The sequence below is a fragment of the Anabrus simplex genome, chromosome 1 (genome assembly GCF_040414725.1).
Source record: "Anabrus simplex isolate iqAnaSimp1 chromosome 1, ASM4041472v1, whole genome shotgun sequence".
In the NCBI taxonomy this organism is placed as follows: domain Eukaryota; kingdom Metazoa; phylum Arthropoda; class Insecta; order Orthoptera; family Tettigoniidae; genus Anabrus; species Anabrus simplex.
Genome location: NC_090265.1, coordinates 1,692,227,799 through 1,692,255,096, shown reverse-complemented (window position 1 = coordinate 1,692,255,096; position 27,298 = coordinate 1,692,227,799). Strand labels below are relative to the sequence as shown.

The following is a 27,298-nucleotide window of genomic DNA, read 5'->3' as shown; positions in this document are numbered from 1 at the left end:
CGCCGACCTATCACTTTACAATAATCGATATATCGCAAATCCGCAGAGTTGAGGTTGAGATCGAACAACAACATATGCTAAAATCGACTATAAATTTCGGCAAGTGGGTTTTTTTTTTACTGACGTGTTTTATATATTTTCTGCTTGTGTATTTTATATACGTGAATGTCGATGACAGGTGTAAACGGAATTTTGAAACAGGTGTTTTAGTTTATGTCAATTTTACACCGCTCTAGGTACTGTTATTTCTTTTCAACAATTTGAGGTTATGGTTTCTACTTGAATGTGAGGAATGGCAGAAAATACTCTTGCTGCTAGACGTGAAGCGCGCCGTAGAAGAATATTGGAAAATTCAGAAGAAAGGCTGAAGAGAATCACTGGAAATAGCAAGAGCACAGCGAAAGGTAATGTGAAAAGAAACCAGAAAAAATTTGTATGTCGTACTCTTTCAAGATTCCTGTTTTCTGGATTGTTCTTATTATTTTAAGTTACACTGTTTATTAATGTTATATGTATTATTGTGATTTGAATAGGTGGATTTTGTACTGACCACGGAGTGCAGAATGGCCCTGTCGAAAAGAGTGAGTCTTCAGAAGAGAAGATTAATGGTGCTTATACCAACCAGTTTGGATTGCAAAATTTTGAAGATAGACAGTTTGAAACTCCAGATGAGGTTGCTAATACAGAAGGTTTGAATGCTCTTCCCAAATTGCTCGGTAGTGTGTCTGATAGAATCGATAGAATCACGTTACCAGAAAGAATTGGCTCCCAGCCAGTAACATTTTTGCAGTCCATCCAAGATTCAAGATTTCATTTTGTTGGAGTTGCTGCATTAGTACAGCTTCTGTTTTACATTGATTGGGGATTTGTCTTTGGTGAGGTAAGTTTATAGGACAAGTGACTAAATTATTGTATCATACATATCATTTTAGTAATGGGGATGTTCGTTTTTTCTAGGAACAGACCAAGGTTATCAGTTCAGAAACCTATTTTCTGTGATGCAGTAGATGGTGAATTTCTTGGCAAAATTATACAATTCCCCACCCCACCCTCCACCAAGCATTGTAGAGTACGCCGCACGACGATGTTCTAGTCTTCCTAGTCACATACTTTATGTGGTGGTACTACCTTACCTGGTTCGGGGCTGTAAAAAAAATATTTAAATAATGTTTTAGAGTGCCTGAAGTAGCAGAGAGTAGAGATCCTTCCTGGACGCTTACTTGTGACCATCCCGCCTGCCCCAAAAGCTACTTAAATAGTGGAATTAAAACCGGGGCCACCTAAAACTGGAGATCGCCACCATTTTCTTTGTCCCTATTGGCTGGCATCAATCAGCTGTGAAAGGCTTTGACGAAAACAATGTTATTATTCTCTCCGATAGGGTTGGCATGAATTGTAGCCACAGGGTTATCACATTCAGCGAAAGAAGGCAATAGTGGTTGTTTGAAAGTAGAAATGGCGTGTGCTGGATATGATTTCACTATAAACGACATTTGTGTTTTGTGTACTGATCAGGGTAAATTAAAGGATTATTTAATAACCCACGGAGTAATTAAGACTTCCATTCCCTGTGGATCATGTGCTAAGGAGCTAGAAGTGAAAGTTTCCGGCACCAAGCTACTTTTTACTTGCCGCAATAGAGATCTGCAAAGGTGGGAACTTTCTTAGAGGCTCACCTTTCGCCTGTAAAAATTATCCGTTTTGTGGCATACTGGTTATTAGGTAATAGGCCACAGTACCCTTTGATAAAACACGAACTGAAACTTAGTTCCGAGACTATATCACACTGGTGCAGCTACTGCAGGGAAGTGTGTGTCGACTGGGCCAAAAAGAGTTCCACTCCTGTAGGAGGAGTCGGTTCTATTGTGGAAATAGACGAGGTCAAATTCAGCAAGATAAAATACAAGCTCCGCCGTAGAGTTGAAGGACAGTAGGTCTTTGGGGGAGTAGAAAGAGCCAACAATAAGAAGTTCTTCCTCGTGCCCGTGGATTCCCGTGAGAGTGTCACTTTACTTAACATCATTAGGCAGTATATTCTTCCCGGCACAACGATAGTGTCGGACTGCTGGAAAGTATATTACTGCCTCCAGAACAATGGTTTTCTTCATTTGCTAGTGAACCATTCGATCCAATTCGTGGACACTCCCAGCAGTGGATAGGTCCACGTATTGAATCAACAACGGCTCGCGGGACAGGATATCGCAGTGCACACTAACACAATTGAAAGGAAGTGGTGCATAATACGCAAATTCCTACCCATATCAGGGCGCAAGAAACATTTCATTGGCTACTTGGCAGAACATCTGTTTAAGTACTGCTACCCCAGGGAGGAACGGGTCCACCGTTTCCTACTCGCTGCCAGCACGTATCCTCTGCGCTAATGAAGGTATGTGAGATGCCGCATATCGTTACTTTTTGTCATTTTGTATTTTGTTCCAGGGTCTTGTCACTAGCCGGATTCTAACCGTCTAGACCAATGGTCTAACCTATCCAGTCCAATGGTCTTGTCACGTGGGATACTAGAGGCCTAAGGGCCGCTTCGCGCCTTCTAACCGTCCAGACCAATGGTCTTGTCACTAGCCGGATTCTAACTGTCCAGACCAATGGTTTAACCTATCCTGTCCAATGGTCTTGTCACTAGCCGGATTCTAACTGTCCAGACCAATGGTCTTGTCACTAGCCGGATTCTAACTGTCCAGACCAATGGTCTAACCTATCCACGCACAGCAAGAACCAGTCCAGGCCAATCGTGTTTCCTCCTTTACCTAACATAGACCAATTGCGCTCTTAAAACAATAATCACCACCATTACTGCTGCCACACGGCGACTCATAGATTGGCAGCCTTGTATAGCTCACTCTGACGTCTCGCGAGCCACGCCATGTTGTTTGTGTAACAGCTGTGACATCTTCCGAGCTGCGCTAAGTTTGTGCGGAGCCACGCCATGTTGGCTCGCTCACGAACCAGGTACGGAACATTTACCCTTTATTTCCCCTAACACTAACCAACTTTTGACTAAACACTATGAAGTGCGTAACTTATATTATTGGTTCTTTCACATTCTTAATGGTGGCAATACCCACTGGTCTAACACATCAGGGGTGCTTACGTAGAGCCTTTCGAAGCAAGTATGTCCCAGGAGACCATTTTATGTCAAACCATTGGCTTACAAGCAAAGGAGTTCTTAATCTTCAATAATTAGGAATGAAATCTATGTTGAATTCTGGGAGTAGTGTCTTATTTAATGCCTACCATTGGCAGTAACTCTTTACTCGGGATGTAGGCCCTACCGGTATGGAGAATATTGATGTAGGCCAAAATATATTTCTGGGGCAGGTTTTTGGGTCCCTAGCATCAGCAGTGAACACATTTCCCTCATCTCTTATACGAGAGAAGATTTCTAAGATTCACACTCCTGAACTGTGTAGGTTTTTTTTGCCAGCTGAGTCAGCAAAGAGGATGCATCTGGATGTGCTAGGAGTAAGTGATATTCGGGTAAGGGGAGATAATGAGGAAGAGATAGGAGATTATAAGGTGTACTTGACGGGTGATAGAAAGGGAAGGGCAGAGTCTGGGGTAGGGCTCTTTATCAGGAATACCATTGCACGCAACATAGTTTCTGTTAGGCACGTAAATGAGCGAATGATGTGGGTAGATTTGTCAGTGGGAGGAATTAGGACAAGAATTGTGTCCGTGTATTCACCATGTGAGGGTGCAGATGAGGATGAAGTTGACAAGCTTTATGAAGCATTGAGTGACATCGTGGTCAGGGTCAACAGCAAGGATAGAATAGTGCTAATGGGCGATTTCAATGCGAGAGTTGGGAATAGAACTGAAGGATACGAAAGGGTGATTGGTAAATGTGGGGAAGATATGGAAGCTAATGGGAATGGGAAGCGTTTGCTGGACTTCTGTGCTAGTATGGGCTTAGCTGTTACGAATACATTCTTCAAGCATAAGGCTATTCACCGCTACACATGGGAGGCTAGGGGTACCAGATCCATAATAGACTATATCTTAACAGACTTTGAATTCAGGAAATCTGTTAGGAATGTAAGAGTTTTTCGGGGATTTTTCGATGATACAGACCCCTATCTGATCTGTAGTGAACTAAATATCTCTAGGTCTAGGGTAGAGAAAATGAAATCTGTCTGCAAGCGAATAAGGGTAGAAAATCTCCAGGACGAGGAAATTAGACAGAAGTACATGGATATGATTAGTGAGAAGTTTCGAACAGTAGACAGTAAGCAGGTTCAGGATATAGAAAGTGAATGGGTGGCATACAGGGATGCTGTAGTAGAAACAGCAAGGGAATGCCTAGGAACAACTGTGTGTAAAGATGGGAAAAGGCGAACATCTTGGTGGAATGAAGAAGTGAGAGCAGCCTGTAAACGTAAAAAGAAGGCTTATCAGAAATGGCTCCAAACAAGGGCCGAGGCAGACAGGGATTGGTACGTAGATGAAAGAAACAGAACGAAACAAATAGTTGTTGAATCCAAAAAGAAGTCATGGGAAGATTTTGGTAATAACCTGGAAAGGCTAGGTCAAGCAGCAGGGAAACCTTTCTGGACAGTAATAAAAAATCTTAGGAAGGGAGGGAAAAAGGAAAAGAACAGTGTTTTGAGTAATTCAGGTGAACTCATAATAGACCCCAGGGAATCACTGGAGAGGTGGAGGGAATATTTTGAACATCTTCTCAATGTAAAAGGAAATCATCATGGTGGTGTTGCAAACAGCCAAGCTCATGGGGAGGAGGAAAATGTTGGTGAAATTATGCTTGCGGAAGTGGAAAGGATAGTAAATAAACTCCATTGTCATAAGGCAGCAGGAATAGATGAAATTAGACCTGAAATGGTGAAGTATAGTGGGAAAGCAGGGATGAAATGGCTTCATAGAGTAGTAAAATTAGTGTGGAGTGTTGGTAAGGTACCTTCAGATTGGACAAAAGCAGTAATTGCACCTATTTACAAGCAAGGAAACAGGAAGGATTGCAACAACTATCGAGGTATCTCATTGATTAGTATACCAGGCAAAGTATTCACTGGCATCTTGGAAGGGAGGGTGCGATCAGTCGTTGAGAGGAAGTTGGATGAAAACCAGTGTGGTTTCAGACCACAGAGAGTCTGTCAGGATCAGATTTTCAGTATGCGCCAGGTAATTGAAAAATGCTACGAGAGGAATAGGCAGTTGTGTTTATGTTTCGTATATCTAGAGAAAGCATATGACAGGGTACCGAGGGAAAAGATGTTCGCCATACTGGGGGACTATGGAATTAAAGGTAGATTATTAAAATCAATCAAAGGCATTTATGTTGACAATTGGGCTTCAGTGAGAATTGATGGTAGAATGAGTTCTTGTTTCAGGGTACTTACAGGAGTTAGACAAGGCTGTAATCTTTCACCATTGCTGTTCATAGTTTACATGGATCATCTGCTGAAAGGTATAAAATGGCAGGGAGGGATTCAGTTAGGTGGAAATGTAGTAAGCAGTTTGGCCTATGCTGACGACTTGGTCTTAATGGCAGACTGTGCCGAAAGCCTGCAGTCTAATATCTTGGAACTTGAAAATAGGTGCAATGAGTAGGGTATGAAAATTAGCCTCTCGAAGACTAAATTGATGTCGGTAGGTAGGAAATTCAACAGAATTGAATGTCAGATTGGTGATTCAAAGCTAGAACAGGTCGATAATTTCAAGTATTTAGGTTGTGTGTTCTCCCAGGATGGTAATATAGTGAGATTGAATCAAGGTGTAGTAAAGCTAATGCAGTGAGCTCGCAGTTGCGATCAGCAGTATTCTGTAAGAAGGAAGTCAGCTCCCAGACGAAACTATCTTTACATCGGTCTGTTTTCAGACCAACTTTGCTTTACAGGAGCGAAAGCTGGGTGGACTCAGGATATCTTATTCATAAGTTAGAAGTAACAGACATGAAAGTAGCAAGAATGATTGCTGGTACAAACAGGTGGGAACAATGGCAGGAGGGTACTCGGAATGAGGAGATAAAGGCTAATTTAGGAATGAACTTGATGGATGAAGCTGTACGCATAAACCGGCTTCGGTGGTGGGGTCATGTGAGACGAATGGAGGAGGATAGGTTACCTAGGAGAATAATGGACTCTGTTATGGAGGGTAAGAGAAGTAGAGGGAGACCAAGACGACGATGGTTAGACTCGGTTTCTAACGATTTAAAGATAAGAGGTATAGAACTAAATGAGGCCACAACACTAGTTGCAAATCGAGGATTGTGGCGACGTTTAGTAAATTCTCAGAGGCTTGCAGACTGAACGCTGAAAGGCATAACAGTCTATAATGATAATGTATGTATGTATGTATGTATGTTTTTTGCTAGTGGCTTTATGTCGCACCGACACAGATAGGTCTTATGGCGACGCCGTGTAGTCATTTATTTATTATTTTATTTCTTTATGTACTTCCCACACTTGTGGGCTGCCACATTAGACGAAGTGTAATATTTGCACATACAATGTAAATGAAATGTTAAAATGACAGTACGCAAACCTTTTAGTGATACTTCGGCTCCCTAGTGCTGAATCGGTAGACCTCGGTTATCTTTGAGATTCGTATCGGCAACCTTTGACACACAAACTATGAATCAGTTATGCATCGTCATGAGACATCTGGCGTACACTTTACGTACTAGTAGCCTTCTGTTGTTTACACAGCAAAGTCAAAATATAGGTTAGGATTGAACACGAGTGAAGAAAATCCAAGTACATCACATTAATAACCGAGAACTCCTACACGGAAACGACCATCAAGGGCTATACACTCCGAGGGAAGAAAAATAACAGCTCAAGTTGTAGAGTGCTGTGATATGGAAAAAGACAATCAACAGCTCCTCTTCCCCCTCAGCAAGTCTATTCAACGAGCTGCCGCGTACACAGGAAAATCTGTTGCAACTATTAAGAGGATTAAATCATTTTCTGCCTCGCATCGAGAAATGTTAGATAATGTGTGTGTGACACAGTTGCTGGTTTAAAATAATAAAGGTTTAGAAAATTCATATCGATCAGTCATACTATCGATTCAGTTCAGATTTCATTTCTATTCAGTTGGTGGTATTACCAGAACCAGGGTAGCTCCTTCCTCACTCCTCACCCCCGTAAAACAAAGAATAATAATAATACTAATAGATGTAAACAACTTCATAGCCACACCCCACAAGTCATAATAATAAATCGAGCTTGATATTTCCATTATTTACCCATGAGATAGAGAATATTGTTTCCAAGTTATACTAGTCACACTTTGGGAGTGGTGACTCCATCGTACTAATAGCCTATATATGCTTCATTCATCACATCCTTGACCTGGTCATTGACTGGAAAACAGGTTGTAGGTTTGCATTCATTTTCATTTTCACTAGTCTATTACACTTGTGTCAATATCCCCCCTATAACTTGAAACAATTTCAACAGTCTATCACACTCGTCGACTTTGCCTTGGTTGTAGATTATATCTTCTCTCGTCCTCAACGTCGCTGGATGTGTTCTCCTCTTGACCAGATCGTGCCATGTCGGGGGGTAGGTGTCACCTCGCCGCTAGCGTCGTTCTCGTTGGTAGTTGCGTTCTCCTCGTGACCAGATTGTGCTGTGTCATTAGTAGCCTCTCCTCCAGGTGGACCCGTGGCGGTACCAGGCTTACTTTGTATATGCAGCGGTTGGGTGACTACTCACTGCAACTCTGATGCGTGGACCTTGACAGGAGTAAGTAAGTAGTAAGTAGACTCTATGGCCAAGCTGCTGATCCATCTTGATGGGTCCAGCCCACTAAGGTGCGAGACCTGCATGAAACCCTCCAATCGTATTACTGACTGGGTGGTTACGTCGCAGTACTTGATGACCTGGTAGGCAGATCTGGGTCTCATTGACATCTTCAGCCTTGGCCTGGGTAAGAGATCTCTTCTCGGCCAAAGTTGCTTTTCCTTGATGTCCTGCTACAGCTTATGCTGCCACTCTGCTAGGGAAACAGCTGGATCATCTTGACCAGAAATGGGTGGTGGATGAATCTCCAAATCCCCAGTGCCGTATAGCTGTCGACCAAGGAACAGCTCCGCAGGGGGAATAGCCAGTGACACTGTTGATGTGTCGTCGCAGGGCAAAGAGTGACTGTGATATCTGATGGTCCCACAGTCGATGTTCTTTGTTATTAGGTGGACCCGTAGCATGCTTTTTAGTTCCTGGTTCCGTTGTTCTGTTAGATTGGCCCTTGGGTTGTAGATAGGGGTGGTCCAGTGCTCCACACCCCATTCAATCATTATTTGCTGCCACTTTCTTGATGTGAACTGACTCCCGTTGTCTGACAGAATGTACCGTGGATGACCGCAGGGGCTGAATACCTCATCTTGTAGAAGACTGGTGATGCGTCCCGTCGTGGCTTCTGGTATCAGAAAGGCTTCAGTCTATCTTGTGAAGAGGTCGGTGATTACTAGGAGCCCTGTTTAACCCCGTAATGTTCTAGGGTAAGGACCCGTCAAGTCCAGGGCTATGACCTCCCAAGGGCGTTGTGGCCGTCTTCCTCGCTGACTGGACTCTGCCTTCCTGTTGCTCGCCCTGGTGCAGGCGCAGATGTAGCACCACTTCACATAGTCCAGGATGTCTTTCCGCATGTTGACCCTGAAGAATTTTATGATAGCAGCTTATTAGTTTGTGTGTATAGAATTTCTGTGAATAACTCAAATAAAATAGTGTACACAACTGGTAGCATTTCGTGTGTGCATCTTTGTGGATACATCATTGGTGACCGTGACAGGATTGAAGAATAATTTTGGAGTGAATACGAGTGTAAGTGCAAATTAGAACAAAATGCAAGTGATACTAGAAAATATGTCTGTACAACAACTTAAAGACGAACTCGCAAAGAGAAATCGGTTCCGTATGGGAATCAATATCTATATCAAAAGGCAAAGATCCCGAAAAGTTTTTTATTGAGATGGGCAAAACATCGGACTCAGCATCGGAAGAGGAGGTAAATATTACCAATATGTGTTCCACCTTACTGACCATGATGCAGGCACTCAATGACAAACTTTCAGACTTCAATTGTGACCTAACAGAACGGCTTGCAGACCAGATTTCGAAAGTAAACGACATTTCAGACAAAATTTTTCAAGCTAATACAGTTTTAATCGGTCAAATATCACAAGTGTACACACAGGTTTACAAAGTAGAACAATGCCTAGAATCGAAAATTTCAACCGTAGATGATAAAATTTCTTCCCAAATCATTGATGTCACCAATCAATTAACACAGCAGATATTGGACATCAGGTCAAAACTGGTTCAGGTTGAGCATATTGATAGTAGGGTAAGCCATCTGGAAGGGGACATCTCGAACCTCAAGGAGGAGGAGGTGGAAATCCATGTTTCCCGCTTAAAACAACAGGTTGAGGAGAGAATTCCTACCGTCAAGGGAAATTTTGAAAGCCGTATTTCTATTAAATACAACTAGTATGTTTTTATTGTTCTCCCACCTATTCAATACAATATGATCTTAAAAGTTAGGACTTTGTCCTTATCAAAATGTTAACATAAAATTAATACATTGGATGGTACATGTTTTGCCTATCAATAGTAGGCATCATCAGCCATTTTTTACCTTAGGAATAGATCAGGTACCTGATTGGGAATGACTTATGAATAGCCTACTGTTAAAAACTATGTCTTGTAAAATGGATTGGAGATCGTTAAACAACTATTATAAAATAAAGTGTGGTATACTATTACTTAACAATATTGTGTTAATATTTGAGTCTAAAAACATGACAATTATTTGAAGATTACAACATAGGTGGTTGGTTCTTGATATTAAAAGATATTACAATAAAGATAAAAAAGATGCTTATAAATTTTGAGGAATTTTCATATGGCCTGGTTCTTTTTTAAGATAATATTAGTTGGAATGCTGGTGCCGTAGGCTATATTGAAGTTTGTGTAGACGTCATTAGACCATCTTCTTTGATGTAGTGTTTGTAGGAGAGTTTGTGATAGGTGTGGCTCTTTGTTGTTGAACGTGTTGAGGTGAGCGTACTAGTCAAAAGGGAACGTTGTTGTCAATAGTAATTGTTATAAAATATTTAGCACAAAATCAGTAAACACTCCCACCAATCCAACACACTCACCACCCCCGCCCCTTCTCCCGCTGCTGGCAACTCCTCCTCACGCACAGCGAATGGGCCCTTAGCCACGCCTTCTCAAGCTCAACCCTCTCCACCAAGACTTCACAAATACAACACGCGAAGTAAGAGTTCGGCGACTGCCAGTTTCTCTAAAGCCCTCAACATAAGTAAACATTTCAGCGGTCAAAGGAGTAAGTGTCAACACTTATACAATACAAAAATACAGAAGGCTGCACAATTAAGATGTTACCATCAAGAAGCTGTACTGGAACCAACCAGCTCACACATCAAAATTGTTGACCACATTACTTAAGAGAACATGAAAGAAAAGGATGCAAAGACCAGGGTTGTATCCTCTCTACAGTTCCTTTAAACTTATATTCTGAAGCCCATTTTTTGAATCACCTTTGATGAAGTTGATAAAAGAATCAATCACAATCAATCAATACTGATATACATTTAGGGCAATCACCCAGGTGGCAGATTCCCTATCTGTTGTTTTCCTAGCCTTTTCTTAAATGATTTCAATGACATTGGAAAATTATTGAACATCTCCCTTGGTAAGTTATTCCAATCCCTAACCCCCCTTCCTGTAAATGAATATTTGCCCCAATTTGTCCTCTTGTATTCCAACTTTATCTTCATATTGTGATCTTTCCTACTTTAAAGACTCCACTCAAACTTATTTGTCTACTAATATCATTCCACGCCATTTCTCCGCTGACAGCTCGGACAACGCCTGAGAAACCTTACATCTGATGTGTTTTTGAGAAGCTCTATTGGTGAAAAATAATTAATTCCCTCCATGGGAACTTAGAATATTCCATTCGGAATTGCTAGGCGGGCAGTAATTCCATTGTGGAGATTTTATCTCCCGTATGCAGTTATCAGACTGTGCCTCTTATAATGGGCACCCCAGTAGCAGTGGGTAGGGTCTGACATATCCCACTCTGATGAGTCTAGTGTCAGACCTAAGACGAAACGCTGGTTAATAGAGCAAACGCCTGAAAAACCTTACATCTGACATACCACTCAGTCGAGCAGCTCGTCTCTTTTCTCCCAGTTCTTCCCAGCCCAAACTTTGCAACCTTTTTTTTCAAGCTACTCTTTCATCGGAAATCACCCATTTAACTTCCACTATTCAGCCCCTTAATTCCAGTTATGGTCCTTCATTAAATTTTCAAAATAACTCTTTTAATTACAGAATTTTATCACACACTTGGCTACCCACCAATTGACAACAACATTCCCTTTCGACTAGTACGCTCACCTCAGCACATTCAACAACAAAGAGCCACACCTATCACAAACTCTTCCTACAAATACTACATCAAAGAAGATGGCCTAATGACGTCCACACAAACTTCATTATAGCGTATGGTACCAGCATTTCAACTAATATTATCTTAAAAAGAACCAGGCCATATGAAAATTCTTCAAAATTTATAAGCATATAAATGAAAATCAATACCTATTAACTTCAAGAATCAATGACCATTACCAATGCTCAACTTTCCTCAAGTTGTTAACAACATGCCATTTGACAATTAAATGGAATGTGCTTTCTGGTTTTTATCTTTATTGTAATATCTTTTAATATCAAGAACCAACCACCTACGTTGTAATCTTCAAATAATTGTCGTGTTTTTAGATTCAAATATTAACACAATATTGTTAACTAATAGCATACCACATTTCATTTTTTAATAGTTGTTAACGATCTCCAATCAATTTTACAAGACATAGTTTTTAACAGTATTCATAAGTCATTCCCAGTCAAGTACCTGACCTATTCCTAAGGTAAAAAATGGCTGATGATGCCTACTATTGATAGGCAAAACATATACCATCCAATGTATTAATTTTATGTTAACATTTTGATAAGGACAAAGTCCTAACTTTTAAGATTGTATTGTATTGAATAGGTGGGAGAACAATAAAAACATTCTAGTGTTATTTAATATAAATACTTTCAATATGGACCCATAAATGAATTTTATCACATGTAATAAGCTGTATTTCTGCCGTTGAGGGAAATTTTGGGAGCCGTATTTCTGTTGTTGAAGGAAGGTTAGAAAACTGGTTTTCGACCATCAAGGGAGATGAGCAGAATAGAAGAGAAAGCATCCTTCATGCGGTAGAAGACAGATTAACAGGATCTATCAGTACGCCTTTAACCCCCTCAAACCTAAATGGCAATACAGGACACCTAGACCCGAAGGTGATTATAGAGAGTCTTCCGGAATTCCGCGGACGACTGGAAGATAATTTGACTAGTTTCATCGAGGGATCGGTCAATCTACTAGGAAGGACTAATCCACCGGAGGACATCCTTGTTCAATTCATCACACCATGGTTAAAGGGGCAAGCCGCTACTTGGTGCAATAACTTGTAGAGCTAAAATTTAAACTGGACGGACTTCAAGATGGAATTCCTTGCTAGGTTTAATTCCAAAGGGGTGAAGAGCTCTGTGAAAAGGAATCTACTGACTGAGGCACAACCCACCAGCATGAGAGCTAGCGCATTCGTCCTCCAGAAGTACCAGCTCTTCAAGCAGCTGCACCCGGAAGGAAGCAAGAACGAGATCTTACCAGACATCACAGAGCTACTCCACAATAAGATTCAATCCCTAGTGAAAGTATCACAACTGAGATCCTTTGATGATCTACGTAGAATCATCACCCAGTTGGAAGAGGAGCACAAGAGCAAAGCTACGGAAGAGACCAGCTCGGTTACAAAAGGCTACCAATCTGAAAGAGTGGGACACCTGAAGAACAAGTGCCCAACCTTGACGTCGGATAACTACTACGAAGAATCAGAAGCAGACTGCAGCAGATGCATGTCAACTACCAACCCTACAAAACCAATTCACCAATTCATTCGGCTAACACGACTTCAACAGAAATATCATCAAAGCAACTCCACTCTATCCTCCAGACTGCCTCTTTATATACGTTGTCTGGCCAAGCTTCTAGAAGAATATGACATGACATGTTTTCTCGTAAATTCAAGAGTCTCCAATAGCCTACTTACAATGTAAGGAACTTTCTACGTAATTCGAGTAGCACATAGCATTGTTCTGGACTTATTACAGTGTGTTGCATGCTCCTCACTTGTGGTGGGAACAGAGTGGGTGGAAAAATACAAATGTCCAGATTCCTGTGCGTCATGAGCATTGTACCAGCCCTGATGCAAATAATACCCACACCCCGTCTCTTCGATGACAAATTCTGAAAAACATATTTGAGGATTATTCACCTATATACAGTAAAAGACTATAATTTTTTATGTTAAAATGTACTTGTACAAACTGTAATTGCGGCCAGTATCCTGTATTCGGAAGATAGTAGGTTCAAACCCCACTGTCGGCAGCCCTGAAAATGGTTTTCCATGGTTTCCCATTTTCACACCAGGCAAATGCTGGGGCTGTACCCTAATTAAGGCCACGGCCGCTTCCTTCCCACTCCTGGCCCTTCCCTGTCCCATCATCGCTATAAGACCTATATGTGTCGGTGCGACGTAAAGCAACTAGCAAAAAAACTGTAATTGTCTTAAATGCACAGCCTAGCATTTTTTAAACTCACTTTTCTGAAGGTGTGTTTGTATCATTCCCCAACTGTACTGGGTAGTCGGTACTCAAGATCATGAATAAACCACAATTTCTCGATCTTTGATGGGGTTTTTTTTCAAATTTGTAACTTGTGATATATTGTTGCTTGGTTTAATTTATTTTTTGTGTCAGAGTGTTGAAAAAACTTAAAATATAAATAAGGTATTATATACAAACAAAACAAAGTACATTTTATGTCACAAAACATGTTTCACACAATGTCTGCCCGGAAATGGGCAACAGAAATTCCCTTTTCAGTGGCTTGAATCTTGAAGTGTACAACGAACAGGGCAGGACTGACCGTCATACAGGTGTTAGGTAATTTGTTGCTCCCAACAATCACAGAAGTCTGATTGATCTTTCAAATAACCCCATTTTTTTAGGTTATCCTTGGATTTACCTACTCCACTCCTCAAACGATTCAGTGCTTTCCAGGTTGTCCATTCCAAATGATGACCAGGGGGTGGAGATTCAGAAGGCACCATCCAATCAGAAAGATGCTCCATTTTTGCTCGCCACATATCACAACGTGCTGTTCCTGTTGGTTTATCCAGAGCCTTGGAGACGTTGAGGAAACTTTTCCTGGACTTCAGTCTTCTGGGTGGAGGTCGATGTCCAAATAATGGGTGGTTGCTTGTGAGATCCACCTTTGACCTCTCTTGCCTTGCGTTTAGTTCTGGTCACTACTCTAGTCATGGCAGATCGTGCAGATAAGAGAGTATCTTCATCCCTTCACTATACAGTGAAAATATTGCAAAGAAAAGGCAGGAAGTGAAAAGAAGTTTAAGAAAAACATTCAGAGAACCAAAGACAGGAAAATTTGATGAAAATGGATAGGCTTGTTACAGAACTTGTGCAAGAGAAAGGAAACTGAAGTTATCCAATTTCCAAAGTTATTTAAGTAAAGGCATTGGAGGTGGCACGTGAGTTAAAAGTTCAGACAACTAAATGTAAGGCCAGCCTGGGTGGTGTAAACAAATGATGCAGCATTCAGAACAGTGTTTACTGTGTCCCTCTACTATAGCACAATGCCTACCAGCAGATTACACTGATAAATTAGTCACCTGTCAGCGTTTTATAGTATAGTACGTCTGAGGAAACCTCACAATTTTTTTTTTTTTTTTTTTTTTCCCTCAGGCAAAGAGATAATCCACCTGATAGCCACACCAATTAGGGAATTAAAAGATTGGCCTCCTAATCAGTTCATATGAATAATATTTCATTTATATATACTTGGATTAAGCAGGGTTTGAGTCATAATTCAAGATTACTGTTGCCACCATTATGCAGATTGTCGCTTTTAGATTTTATTTGGTAAATAATTAAAAATTAAACTTTTGTTAGTAGTTTACTTTAGGGCTTATGAAATGACAGTATCTGAGTTACAGCACAGCTTGCTACTGACGTCCATTCACGAGAAAAACCCTGGAAGGAATGCAGACTGGGAGCACATGCGGCCAGCTTTCGTGAAACTACTGACCAGCCTGAAAACATTACCTTTCTCCTAATCCATCTGGCTGTGCAGTTAGGGGTGCGCAGCTGTGAGCTTGCATCCAGGAAATAGTGGGCTCGAATCCCACTGTCAGCAGCCCTGAAGATGGTTTTCCATGGTTTCCCATTTTCACACCTGGCAAATGCTGGAGCAGTTCCTTAATTAAGGCCACGGCCGCTTCCTTTCCATTCCTAGGCCTTTCCTATCGCATCGTCACCATAAGACCTATCTGTGTCAGTGCAACATAAAGCAAAATTGTAAAAAAATAATAATAAATTTATGCTTATTCACACATTTCTTCCATTTAAAACCTAGTCTGTTGAAAATGAGCTTAAGAGATTCCTCTCCCCTTGGGAAGTCTATCTTCTCTTTTACCAGACCTAATGAAATGGAAATGGCGTATGGCTTTTAGTGCCACAAGTGTCCGAGGACAAGTTTGGCTCGCCAGATGCAGGTCTTTTGATTTGACACCTGTAGGCAACCTGCGCATCATGAGGAGGATGAAATGATGATGAAGACGACACATACACCCAGCCCTCGTGCCAGCGAAATTAACCAATTAAGGCTAAAATTCCCGACTCTGTCGGGAATCGAACCCGGGACCCCTGTGACCAAAGGCCAGCACGCTAACCATTTAGCCATGGAGCCGGACACCAGACCTGATAATATACCACAACTCAGGAGCATTTTCTTCATCTCATAAAATTCTTGGACTGTAGGGTTGCCCTTTTTTGTTACCTCTTAGAACAGGCAGAGGCTACCATGGGTGTATTCTACTGCTCCCAACCCTTAGAAGAAGTATTTTCAAACCCAACATCTGTGGAATGCAGGATGATGATGATGATTTTTTTTTTTTTTTTTTTTTTTTTTTTTTTTTTTTTTTTTTTTTTTTTTTTTTTTTTTTTTTTTTTCCACAATGTTATGCCAAACTGAGGAGCACTTATTTAGCTGATGATTTTGCTTTCTTCTCTTCCCAAAATTTCTTCATCCTCTCACTGAAATTGTTCTTACGTTCTTCTGTCCGGTTTTATTACTTCTAGCTTTTTGGCTCCACGAAACAAAGATTATTAGTCAGTGTTCTGAAAGCAGGCCGGTTCTTCACAGTTTCCTGGTTGATGTTGATTTTGTGAAGATCTGATTAGCCAGTTCTTGACTTCCAGTGTGAGGGCAAGATTTAGAATTCTTTTGGTCAGTCTATCATTGTTCATTCTGGGAATGTGACCATAGAATTTCAACCTCCTTTTGCTGATAGTGTCAGATTTTTTCAGTATGGCAATAAATTTTATGAGATTCCCTTTTCATCCATACTCCCTCTGTGCAGACTGGGCCAAAAATTTTCTGTACAGTTTTTCTTTCTTGCTTTTCTGTATCTTTTATGAGTGATCTACCGCCAATGATTAAGGTTTCTGGTGCATATAATACTTCAGGTTTTGTTTTGTTTTGTTTTTCGAGATAATTATTTTTTGTTATATGTGTTCCATGTGATTCAGTATGCTTTCTGTAATTTAGTAATTCTCTCCTTATTTACTTCACGATTTAATCCAAAAGGTTGGATGATTTCTCCAAGGTATTTGAATTTATTTACTTGGGAAATTTGTTGAAATTTAGTCATCATGGCTTGCCCATCTAAAAACCAAGAGGCTTCTTCATGTACTGGTTTTTTACATATGACATTTGGAGTCCCATTTTGGCTGCAATTTCATGTAGGTTTTCAAAGGAATGGATTGCTTCTTGCCTATTATTAGAAAGAATTGCCAGGTCGTCTAAACACCACACGTGAATTCTGTTTTTCAGTTGTCTGCCCAAAGTTATTCCTTTAACTTCTTTTTCCCAGGTTCTGATTACTTTTTCTAGAACACGATTGAACAAGCGAGGTGACAGTCCATCTCCTTGTCGAACCCCTGAGTTGACATCAAAAGGCTCAGATATTTCTCCTAAGAATTTAACTTTGGAGGTAGTGTCAGTTAATGTTCGTCTGATCACTTCTCTTGTTTTTCTGTCTACTTTAAATTCTTCAAGTACTTTGAAGAGTCTGTCGGTCTATGGAGTCATACGCTTTTCTAAAGTCTACAAAGGAGATCACTGTTTGTTTAGTTTTACGCATTTGTAAGATAGTTTTGAGATTGAGTATTTGTTCTGTGCATGATCTACCCTTTCTGAAACCTGCCTGGTATTCTCCAATGAGGTGATCTGCTTGTCTTAAGTCTCTTCAGTAGAACTTTGGAGAAAATTTTATAGGTAACTGATACCAAGGGGACACCTCTATAGTTGTTGGTGTAAGTTTTATCACCTTTTTTGTGCAGTGGGTGAATTAATACAAATTTCCAGTCCTCGGAAATCTTTTCCGTGATGCAGATATCGCTGAGAATAGCATGAAGTTTCGAGGCAAGGCTTTCGCCACCAGTTTTCCACATTTCGGCAATTATACCACCCTCATCTGGAGCTTCGTTACTTTTTACTTCACTGATAATTATTTGATTTCTTCTAATGCAGGTGGTTCTGAATCTAGATTTGGTGCGGGGTTTTCAAAGTTGAGTTGTATTGATGATGATGATTATTATTATTATTCTTTCTTCGTTATGCCCATTCATAGAGCGCATTTGAACTTGTTAGTTGGTTTGATGGTTTGTGTCTTCTTATCCTCCCAAAATCTCTTCATGAATGCACTGTGTTGCATCTTGCGTTCTGTCGACCACTTCCTACCAGTTGTCTTTTTTGGTTTCTCCCTAAATTTATGATTGGCTACTTTTGTTCTAACAGCTCCACAATTTTCCATGATGTCGTCTGTGATATTTATTTCTTGGAGGTCCGCCTTAGTTTCTTCTAGCCATTTTATTTTGACCTTCTTTGAGTTGGTTACTTTGAATAATCTTTTAGTTAGTCTGTCGCTGTTCATTCTGTAGATATGGCTATAGAAATTAAGGCGCCTTTTCTGTACGACATCAGTAAACCTGTCGGTGAAGGAGTAGAGGTCTGCTGTTCTCCTCTTAATCCACATTCCATTTTCTCTCGTAGGACCATAAATTTTCCTGAGAATTTTCCGCTCCTGCTTTTCAATTTCTGTAATTTTAGAGTGACCACCTAAGCATATGGTTTCTGAGGCATATAAAGCTTCGGGCAATACAACTGTCTTGTAGTGTTGTGATTTTGAATTACGCGATAACGCTCTTTTGTTGTAGTAATTCCACGTCAGTCTGTATGCCTTATGTAGTTTGGTGTTTCTTTCTACATTGGCACTACTGTCTAATCCTGATGGTAGTATAATTTCTCCAAGGTATTTGAAGGAGGGCACCTGTGAAATTGTGCCGTTTTCCATCTCTAGCGGAGTTCTTTTGCTATTTTGACGTAGATTTTCCATGTACTTGGTTTTCTCGTAGGATATCTGGAGGCCTGCCTTTGATGCTATATTGTGTAGTCTCTGTATGGCATACCTTGTTTTATCCTTGGTCTTAGTAATAATTGCGAGATCATCAGCAAATGCTAAACATTTCACATTGACCTTGCTTCCCAAATTTCCGATGTTCACACCCTTGATATCATTTTCCCACTCTCTAATAACTTTGTCTAGAACTAAGTTAAACAGAATAGGGAAGATGCCACCACCTTGACGAACGCCCGTACATATTTCAAAACCGAGCTCGATAGCTGCAGTCGCTTAATTGCGGCCAGTATCCAGAATTCGGGAGATAGTAGGTTCGAACCCCACTATCGGCAGCCCTGAAAATGGTTTTCCGTGGTTTCCCATTTTCACACCAGGCAAATGCTGGGGCTGTACCTTAATTAAGGCCACGGCCGCTTCCTTCCCACTCCTAGCCCTTCCTTGTCCCATCGTCGCCATAAGACCTATCTGTGTCGGTGCGACGTAAAGCAACTAGCAAAAAAAAAAAAAAAAAACATATTTCAAAAGGCTCAGAGATTTCTCCAAGGAATTTCACTTTAGAGGTCGTACTTGTGAGGGTCTGCTGGATAAGTGATCTGGTCTTCTTGTCCACTCTGAGTTCTTCTAGAGTATCAAATACTGTCTGTCTGTCCACAGAGTCATACGCCTTCTTAAAATCCACAAAGGTGACGATCATGCTGGCACTTCGGCGAATCCTTAATATCGTCTTCAAGTTCCATATTTGTTCTGCACATGATCGACCTTTCCTGAAACCCACTTGGTACTCGCCAATCAGGTGATCTGTCTGTTTTTCTAACCGGTTCAAGAGAGCTTTGGAAAGAATTTTGTATGCGATTGGCAGTAGAGATATGCCTCTATAATTGTTTGGATCTGCCTTGTCACCTTTCTTGTGCAATGGGTGTATTAATGCACACTTCCAATCCTATGGAATCATTTCCGTTTCCCATATTTCTACTAGGATTGCATGAATTTTGCTTACAAGATCATCTCCAAGTTTACACATCTCCGCAGTGATGCCGTCCTCTCCAGGAGCTTTATTATTTTTAAGCGATCGTATGATCTCTGCTGTTTCCTGTATTGTCGGTGGCTGTGAATCGGGGTTGGGCATGGGCTTTTCAAAGTTCAGTCTTTCCTTTGGAGGATCACAATTGAGGAGGTCTCGGAAGTAGTCAGCTAGAATGGTGCAGTTCTCTTTGGTGTTCGTTTCTAATGTTCCATTTGCTCGACGGAAACATAAAGATGGTGGTTGATAACTAGATAAATTCTCACGGAAGGTCTTGTAGAAATTCCTGGAGTTGTTTCTAAGGAAATCTTGTTCGATTTCCATGAGTCTATTTTTGTCATAGGCTCATTTCTCCCTGCGGATTATTTTTGAGGAGATTTTCTGAACTTTTAGGAAGGTCTCCCATCTCTTAGTTGTTTGATGTCCATTCCACTGATTCCATGCTTTCATCCGTTCATCAATGGCTTTATCACAGGTCGTGTTCCACCACCTATGTTTGCGTTTCCTTGGAGACTGTCCTAATTTCATGGCTGATGTTTGAAGTGTTTTACGAAGGCCTGGCCAGTCCTTGGGGTCCTGCTCTCGTATGTCTTGTAGAAAGGTCGTGGTGTTCTGTCGAAGACATTCTGGATCAACTCTTAGAGATCTTTTGTGTTTAGGTCTGCGTCTGTTGGGTTGGAATCTCACTTTGATTTGTGTTAGGTAGTGGTCCGAGTCGACAACTCCCTTCCGTACTCTAACATTTTGGATCTCACACATATTCTTTCTGGAGATTGAGACGTGATTGATCTGGAATTCGCCCAGTAACGGGTTTGGTGATTTCCACGTTTTCTTCTTATGTGGGGGTCTCGCAAAATGCATAGACATTAGTTTTAAGACAAAGGTTTTACAGAAGTCTATAAGACGTTCTCCGTTCTTATTCGTTCCCCAATTTGCCGAGTGATGACCAACAATCCATTTGTGTTTCCTCTCTCTGCCAACCTATGCGTTAAAATCACCTACTTAGATTTTCACGTGATGCTTTGGAATCTTGCTAGTGGTTTCTTCTAAGAGTTCCCAGAAGGCTTCCACTTTCTCCGGTTTTTCTTATTGTCAGTGTTTGTGGGAGCGTGGGCATTGACCAAGGAGTAAGCTTTATTGCCAGATTTCACAGTAAGTACTGAGATTCTTTCAGATGATGATGTAAAGTCAAGTATAGAACTGATGATAGTTTTTCGTTCCGCAAAAGCTGTTCCAAGTTGTGTTAAGTTCCCATGGATTCTTATGGCAGGTTTACCCTTAAATATCCTGTACTCTTCAGAGTCAAAATAGTTTTCATCCTGGTAGCGCGTTTCCTGGAGTGCTATGATTTGAATATCGAACTTATCCAGGGTGTCCGTTAGCTGTTTAAGCTTGCCTGTTTTCAGTAGGGTGTTGACATTAATTGTACCTAAGAAGGTCTTTTTCTTGGATGAAGAGATTTTGAGAAGCTCCGACTCTTCTTTGCATGATGCTCCCGATCCCCCAGAATCTGATGATCGGGAGAAACCGGACTAGGTGTGTCCAGAGCCTGGGGTAGTTGCTGTGATAACATGTTATCCATCATGCCAATGTTGCAAGTTGAAGATACATGCAGGGGGTGATCATACTGGTATGATCACAAGGTTACAACTCGATGGTTAAGATCGAGAGGTGCCTCTTGGTGTCTTCCGGCTAAATTATCATTTACGATTAATTAGGAGTCCGTGGTTAGAATTTCGGTTGTAAGCCGAAGAGCCAGTTCTTCCGCTCTCTCAGCCGTTGGGAAATATCCTCTTCCGCCGTCGAGACCGTTGACTGCAGTCCTTTTTGCCTCAGTTGATCCGCGGGTGCTTATTTGGCTTGGCCTTATTCACACCTGTCCTGCATATCTACAGGAACATCCCCTATCAGCCATACGGGACGCGCCGTGTCGGGGTTGAGGCTCCCCACCCCAGTGTCTTCCGAGGAGTTATGTCTAGCGCTTACTCAATTCGGTGCCAGACTCCCACGAAAGCTGACTGGGCACGGTATTATTATTATTATTATTATTATTATTATTATTATGTCGCACCAACTCAGACAGGTCTTAATGGCAGTCTTCATGTTATTGCTGTCTCAAAGTTAACGATGGTATGGTAATACATCTGGAGCTTGGTCTAGGCCAATGCTTTCCAGCTGTGTGTTGAGGAGACCTTGAACCTCTTCATCACACTCCTTCATTTGGAATCTGATAGCTTTAATAAGGGATGCTGAAACACCAGATTATTTTTTCTGTTGTGTCTGTTGAATGAGACAGAGGCAGTGTTGGCTCTTTCTGCTGTGCTTCTTTGTCACACACATCTGTGACGTTGAGAATTACTTCCCATGCTTCACTGTGGACAGTTTTACCGTTTTTCCAAATGTTGGACACATTAATTGCTAAACCACATGTATCTGACACACCAATATAAGAAATCAATTGCCTGCTAATAAGAACAACATACTCACTCACTCTCTCATTCAAAGAGACCAGTGTTTTTACGATGGTCGGACAACATGCCCAGCTAAGAGCAGCCCATCGAGCGATCTCCCACTTGTCTTTCCCCGCACTCCATCAGGTCAGACTTTCCACTGCGGAGCTTTTCTCGTGAATGGAAGATAGTACATTCAGCCACTGCTGGAGCATCCAGTGGCTTTCCCAGTTCACCATTAGCATTCACCAAGGTTCAGTGCTGTTATTGCTCATGTTCATTCTAGTGATAGATGCTGTAACAACAGACCTATACCCTGCTTTTGCTGTAGTTCATTCTCTGCACTGACAATGTCAAGTTGGCCACTGAGGCTAATCTTAATCTCCAGCTCCATATGCAGGAATGGAGCTGTAGGCTGGCTTAGTACGTCTTACACCTCAAGAAAAGGAAGACAGAGTATATAACGTCAGATCCACAAGCTGTCTGAACCGTTCTAATAGACAGTGAGGACCTGCCGCGAGTGACAAGATTCAAGTATCTTGGCCCCATAATCACAGATGATGGTTGATTTACATGGTTTATTTGTCGAATAGATCAATGAAAGAATACCCACAACCTGGATGAATGGTGAATGATTGGGGTCACTTGCAACCAGAGAATGAAAGATCATCTCAAATCAAAAATATATTGTACTTTTATCCAACCCGTTGCACTGTATGGTTACAAATGCTGGCTGACCACAACTGAGGCTGAATGGCGACCGGGCATAATGGAGACAAAGATGCTGAATTGGACTTAACCGAATTGGATATCCAATGAAATCACCAGGGAAAAATTTGATGTTGCACCAATACAAGATAAAATGCGTTGAACATGTGCTAAGGGAAGGAATCGATAGTATTGCAAAGATGGTTTACACTTTAGAAATTGTTGGGAAGAGACCAAAGGCGCAACCTAAACAGCAATGTGCTGATACTCTTCACAATCTGAAGATTGGAATCATTCTGGGAGGATCTGGACCTATGCATCCTGCACTGCTACCCACAATTGGTCTTGTTTAGTTGGTGCGGGGTTCATGGAGTGTACACCGGCATCGACAGCATCCCATAAATGCTTGATTGGATTAAGATCGGGGGATCTGGAGGGCAAATCCATAGTCGTAACTTCGCTGGAGTGCTCTTCTAACCACCTGCGTGCCACCACAGAGCGGTGACATGGCACATTGTCCTGTTGAAACATGGCATGTCCATCAGGGTACTCTAGGGCCAGAAAGGGATGAAAATGGTCTGAAAGAATGTCCACATAACACGCATCTTTCAGCGCTCCCTACAGTTGGACAATGGGGCCTAATTGCGACCATGAGAACGCTGCCCAGACCAGAACTGAGCCATCTCTCACCTGGACATAACCTTCTTGACACATGGGATCCATAGCTTCATGGGGCATACGCCACACTCTCACGCATCCACCAGCTCGATACAACTGGAACCAGGATTCATCGGACCATACCATACACCGCTACTGCCAATGTTCACAGGCCCACGCACATCATTGATTGAGCTCTGTGTCCAGGTAGTCAACGTGTTGCCATCTTCACGACACTGGTGTCTGTGACAGACTGTTCAGCTACGCCACAGCTAGCTGCAACGCTCTGGGTACATACACGGCACATTTTCTAATTGGATACCTCTTCCCGTGACTTTTGACCACGCAGTGTATATGTGAGAGGCAGTACAATGGTTTCAAATATATAGTTGCTTAACAGGAAATGATTGTTGCTGTACTTAAAACTATTTTTTACCTTTTATTTCAATCTCAGGTCTAAATATGGATCCTAAATAATATTGAGTGTCATTATACTAATATTCTTCTTTTGTCTTTGTTCTTTAGTCCATCTTCATTCCTCTTCTTATCTTCGAAGTGACCGATATCTTGCTGATGAAAGCCGTAACTATGAGAACTCCTTCTTCGCGTGCTGGAGGTATTGTGGGGACAGTTCTCATGCTTAGTGGAGTGGCTCCTAATAAGGCATCTGCTGTTTCAACTTGCCTCAGTGTACTGGCTAAAATAGGGAAAGATTTTGCTGTGTATTTTGTTTCTTTTGTTGCCATTCACTGCTTATTAGCGTGGCCTGGATAACAATGAAATAAGGTATATCATCGGACTGTTACTATCTTCAGATATTGCGTTTATTTTTTAAATATCAGGTTACGGTATAGTGTAATATAAATATTCTTATCAGCATGCTAAATACATTTATTATTTGAGATATATTTTCATAAAGAAAAGTTCATATCAGCATAGTAAGTTCTGATTGAGCTCACAAGGATTGAAATGTTTATTTCAAATCTACACCCATTCATTGTGGAACTTGTGTAGTTTTTTTTTTTTTTTTAAAGATATAAAACCTTAATTGATTGCTGCCATAGACAAGACTTTGGCCCAATTCTGTTCTGTTCTGTTCTGTTCTATTAAATGGAACTTCAGTGCAATTCTTGTTGCAATAATATTTCTAGTCTCAAACTTCATCTTAATTGGTACCATTTTATTATTTCAATAATCAGATTCACCCTAATAAATATTTTGGTTTTAAACTTTTTCTCATAAATAGAGTGAAATTAAATGGGCTTCCATTTCTTTTGGAATAAATTTGTCACAGATCATGCTGGTATTAAAAACTGATTTTGTATCACTATACCTCCAACAATTTTTTAATCAAACAAATGCTGTAATATTAAACAGCTGTCAGAACTAAGCTTGGAACCTGATCGTACAGATGCACTTCTGTGTAAGTGTACAGAAGAGAAGTCTTGACTTTAAACCATTTTAACTCACACTCTCCACTGCATTAATTTTGCACAGCTCTTTATATATGTATAAATTGTTATACCTATATTTTTGTTTTTATCATATTTATCTTGTGTAAATAAATGAACAAAAATGACTTTAGTTTTTTTTGTTTAACATTATATTCCATTCAAGCTTATATGACTGGAATGTCAATTAAAACATTATTATTATTATTATTATTATTATTATTATTATTATTATTATTATTATTATTATTATTATTATTATTATTATTATTATTATTATTATTATTGTTGTTGTTGTTGTCATTAACAAACTCATTGCAGTTGGGAGATATCCTGGTAGAGATGCCTGCTTACAGTGGTATAACAACTTCCAGATTAAAAAAAGAAGAGGAAAAGAAATACATTACAACAAGAAATACGTGTCTGTTAAGTTACTTACGAGTAACTGTAATATAATAATCAATATAAAGTGCATAAAAATTCATATGAAATTTATGAAAAATAACTTAAAATATTCCCTTAACATACCGTAGTATAACGTTATTGCAATACAGTCGTTCAGAAATTGAAGTCAACCGAGTTAGTTGGCCATGCAGTTAGGGTTACGTAGCTGTGAGCTTGTATTCGGGAGATGGTGGGTTCGAATCCCACCTTCAGCAGCCCTGAAGATGGTTTTCTGTTTTCACACTAGGCAACTGCTGGGGCTATACTTAAATTAGTGTAAGGCCACAGCCACTACCTCCCCAGTCTAAGCCCTTTCCCATCCTTACATCGCCGAAAACCTTTGATGTGTTAGTGCGATGTTAAACCACTTGCAAAAAAAAAAATGCAGTCAAATTTACAGAATATTTCATTACAAGTAGCACAGCATAATAATTACTCGTACATTACAGTCATATACAAACGCACAGATATCTTTAGTATTTCCAATATCTTAACACAGTAATTAGGACACTAACAACATCAACTTCACTTCCTGCATACACTACAGCACCCAGTATCCTACAGCATGGAGTGCCGTCAGGGCTGCCAACAAATGGCGATACTCCTTGTACGAGCCATAGGTTGCTCCTAACCAAACTCTAACCTACTAACAGTGCTTTCCAGTGAACCAGAATCTAACCTGTCACTAATATTAACTGCCGGATGTCATTAGGAATTGGGGGAGCCTCTACTGACACCCCCCCACCGAGGCATCATGACTCCAAGTAATATTCGTCCACATAGTATGTCATATAAAATCATAGTCTGTCAGCCCTGAAGATGGTTTTCTGTGGTTTTCTGTTTTCACACCAGGCAAATGCTGGGTGGAGAACAGTAAAGCAAGAGGGAAGATCCGTGTTGTTAGAACGACAGCTACCCTTAACATCACAGTTGAGTAGTACATGCACGCACATTAATGGTGTCCCGACGTAAACAATCAACACTGCCCCACTCCAGTACTGAAAAAGAGGGAGAGAGTAAGGGGATAGTGTTGAAGGCCACTCTCCAGTACTGAAAAGGAGGGGAAGGGAGTGAACAGGTAGTGCTGAATACACAGTGTGTGTATTCCGGTGTTATACTGTAACATTGTAATACGATGTCTCCTATCCTATCACAGGTGAATCGAGGCCGTATTATTGGCATGAGGGAGGCTCACATGGTCCCCCAAGCAATAGCACAAGCAATACCATGCAGTCTTAAGACAGTTTGGAGATGGATAGAAATATAGCAAGAACGAGGTGAAGAAGGATTGGTAGATCATAGGACACATAACAAGGCTCCTAGAAGAACTACTCCGGAACAGGATGCTGGAATCATTCAAACTATGGACAATTCTCCGTTTGCAACTATCGATAATGCGATTGCCGCATTGGAATTGCCAGTAAGCCGGACTACCGTGAGTCGCTGACTCCACGCGGCAGGTATTTACAATTGCCGAGCTGCGAAAAAGGAGCGACTTCTTCCTATCCACAGAGAACTTCGCGTAGGCTTTGCACTACAAGAAAGTGTTACTCCACGACAGGAATGGGAAATTACAATTTGGTTGGATGAAAAGGTAAACAGCTGAAGTGCTGGCGTCCAGTTGGAAAGCGTTATGAAGAGCCCTTTGTCCAGGTAACTAATCAGTCGGGTCACATCACATGTGGCGTATTGAGTGCTGGTCCAGGAGAGTTGATAGAGATCACTCCACATATGACTGCTTGTGAATATGTGGACATTTTAGAGGGTGCCGTTCAGATGTATTTTCTTATTGCTCAAGAAGTAAAATGTATCTTCAGTTATTTTTATAAAGAAATGCTTACACAGTTATACACCAATACCTTATTTTAGCATATTAATTTTCTGTTTATAGAATTTATCGTAATTCTATATCCGATGTGGTAAATTATGATGATATAACTTCAGTAAA

General features: G+C 40.8%; 1 protein-coding gene across 2 annotated transcripts; it reads left to right on the top strand.

The window, feature by feature from the left end:
• l(2)SH0834 (lethal (2) SH0834) lies at positions 1 to 25,034 on the top strand. 2 transcript variants are annotated; one of them, XM_067154439.2, is made up of 3 exons: positions 1 to 404; positions 534 to 689; positions 23,981 to 25,034. In XM_067154439.2, exons 1-3 carry the CDS (start codon positions 293 to 295, stop codon positions 24,097 to 24,099), a joined length of 387 nt encoding a protein of 128 aa, XP_067010540.1. In that variant the 5' UTR covers positions 1 to 292; the 3' UTR covers positions 24,100 to 25,034. The 2 variants fall into 2 exon arrangements, with proteins under 2 accessions (XP_067010540.1, XP_067010534.1); XM_067154433.2 differs by having other exon boundaries at positions 44 to 404; positions 534 to 880.
• The last annotated feature ends 2,264 nt before the right edge of the window (positions 25,035 to 27,298 follow it).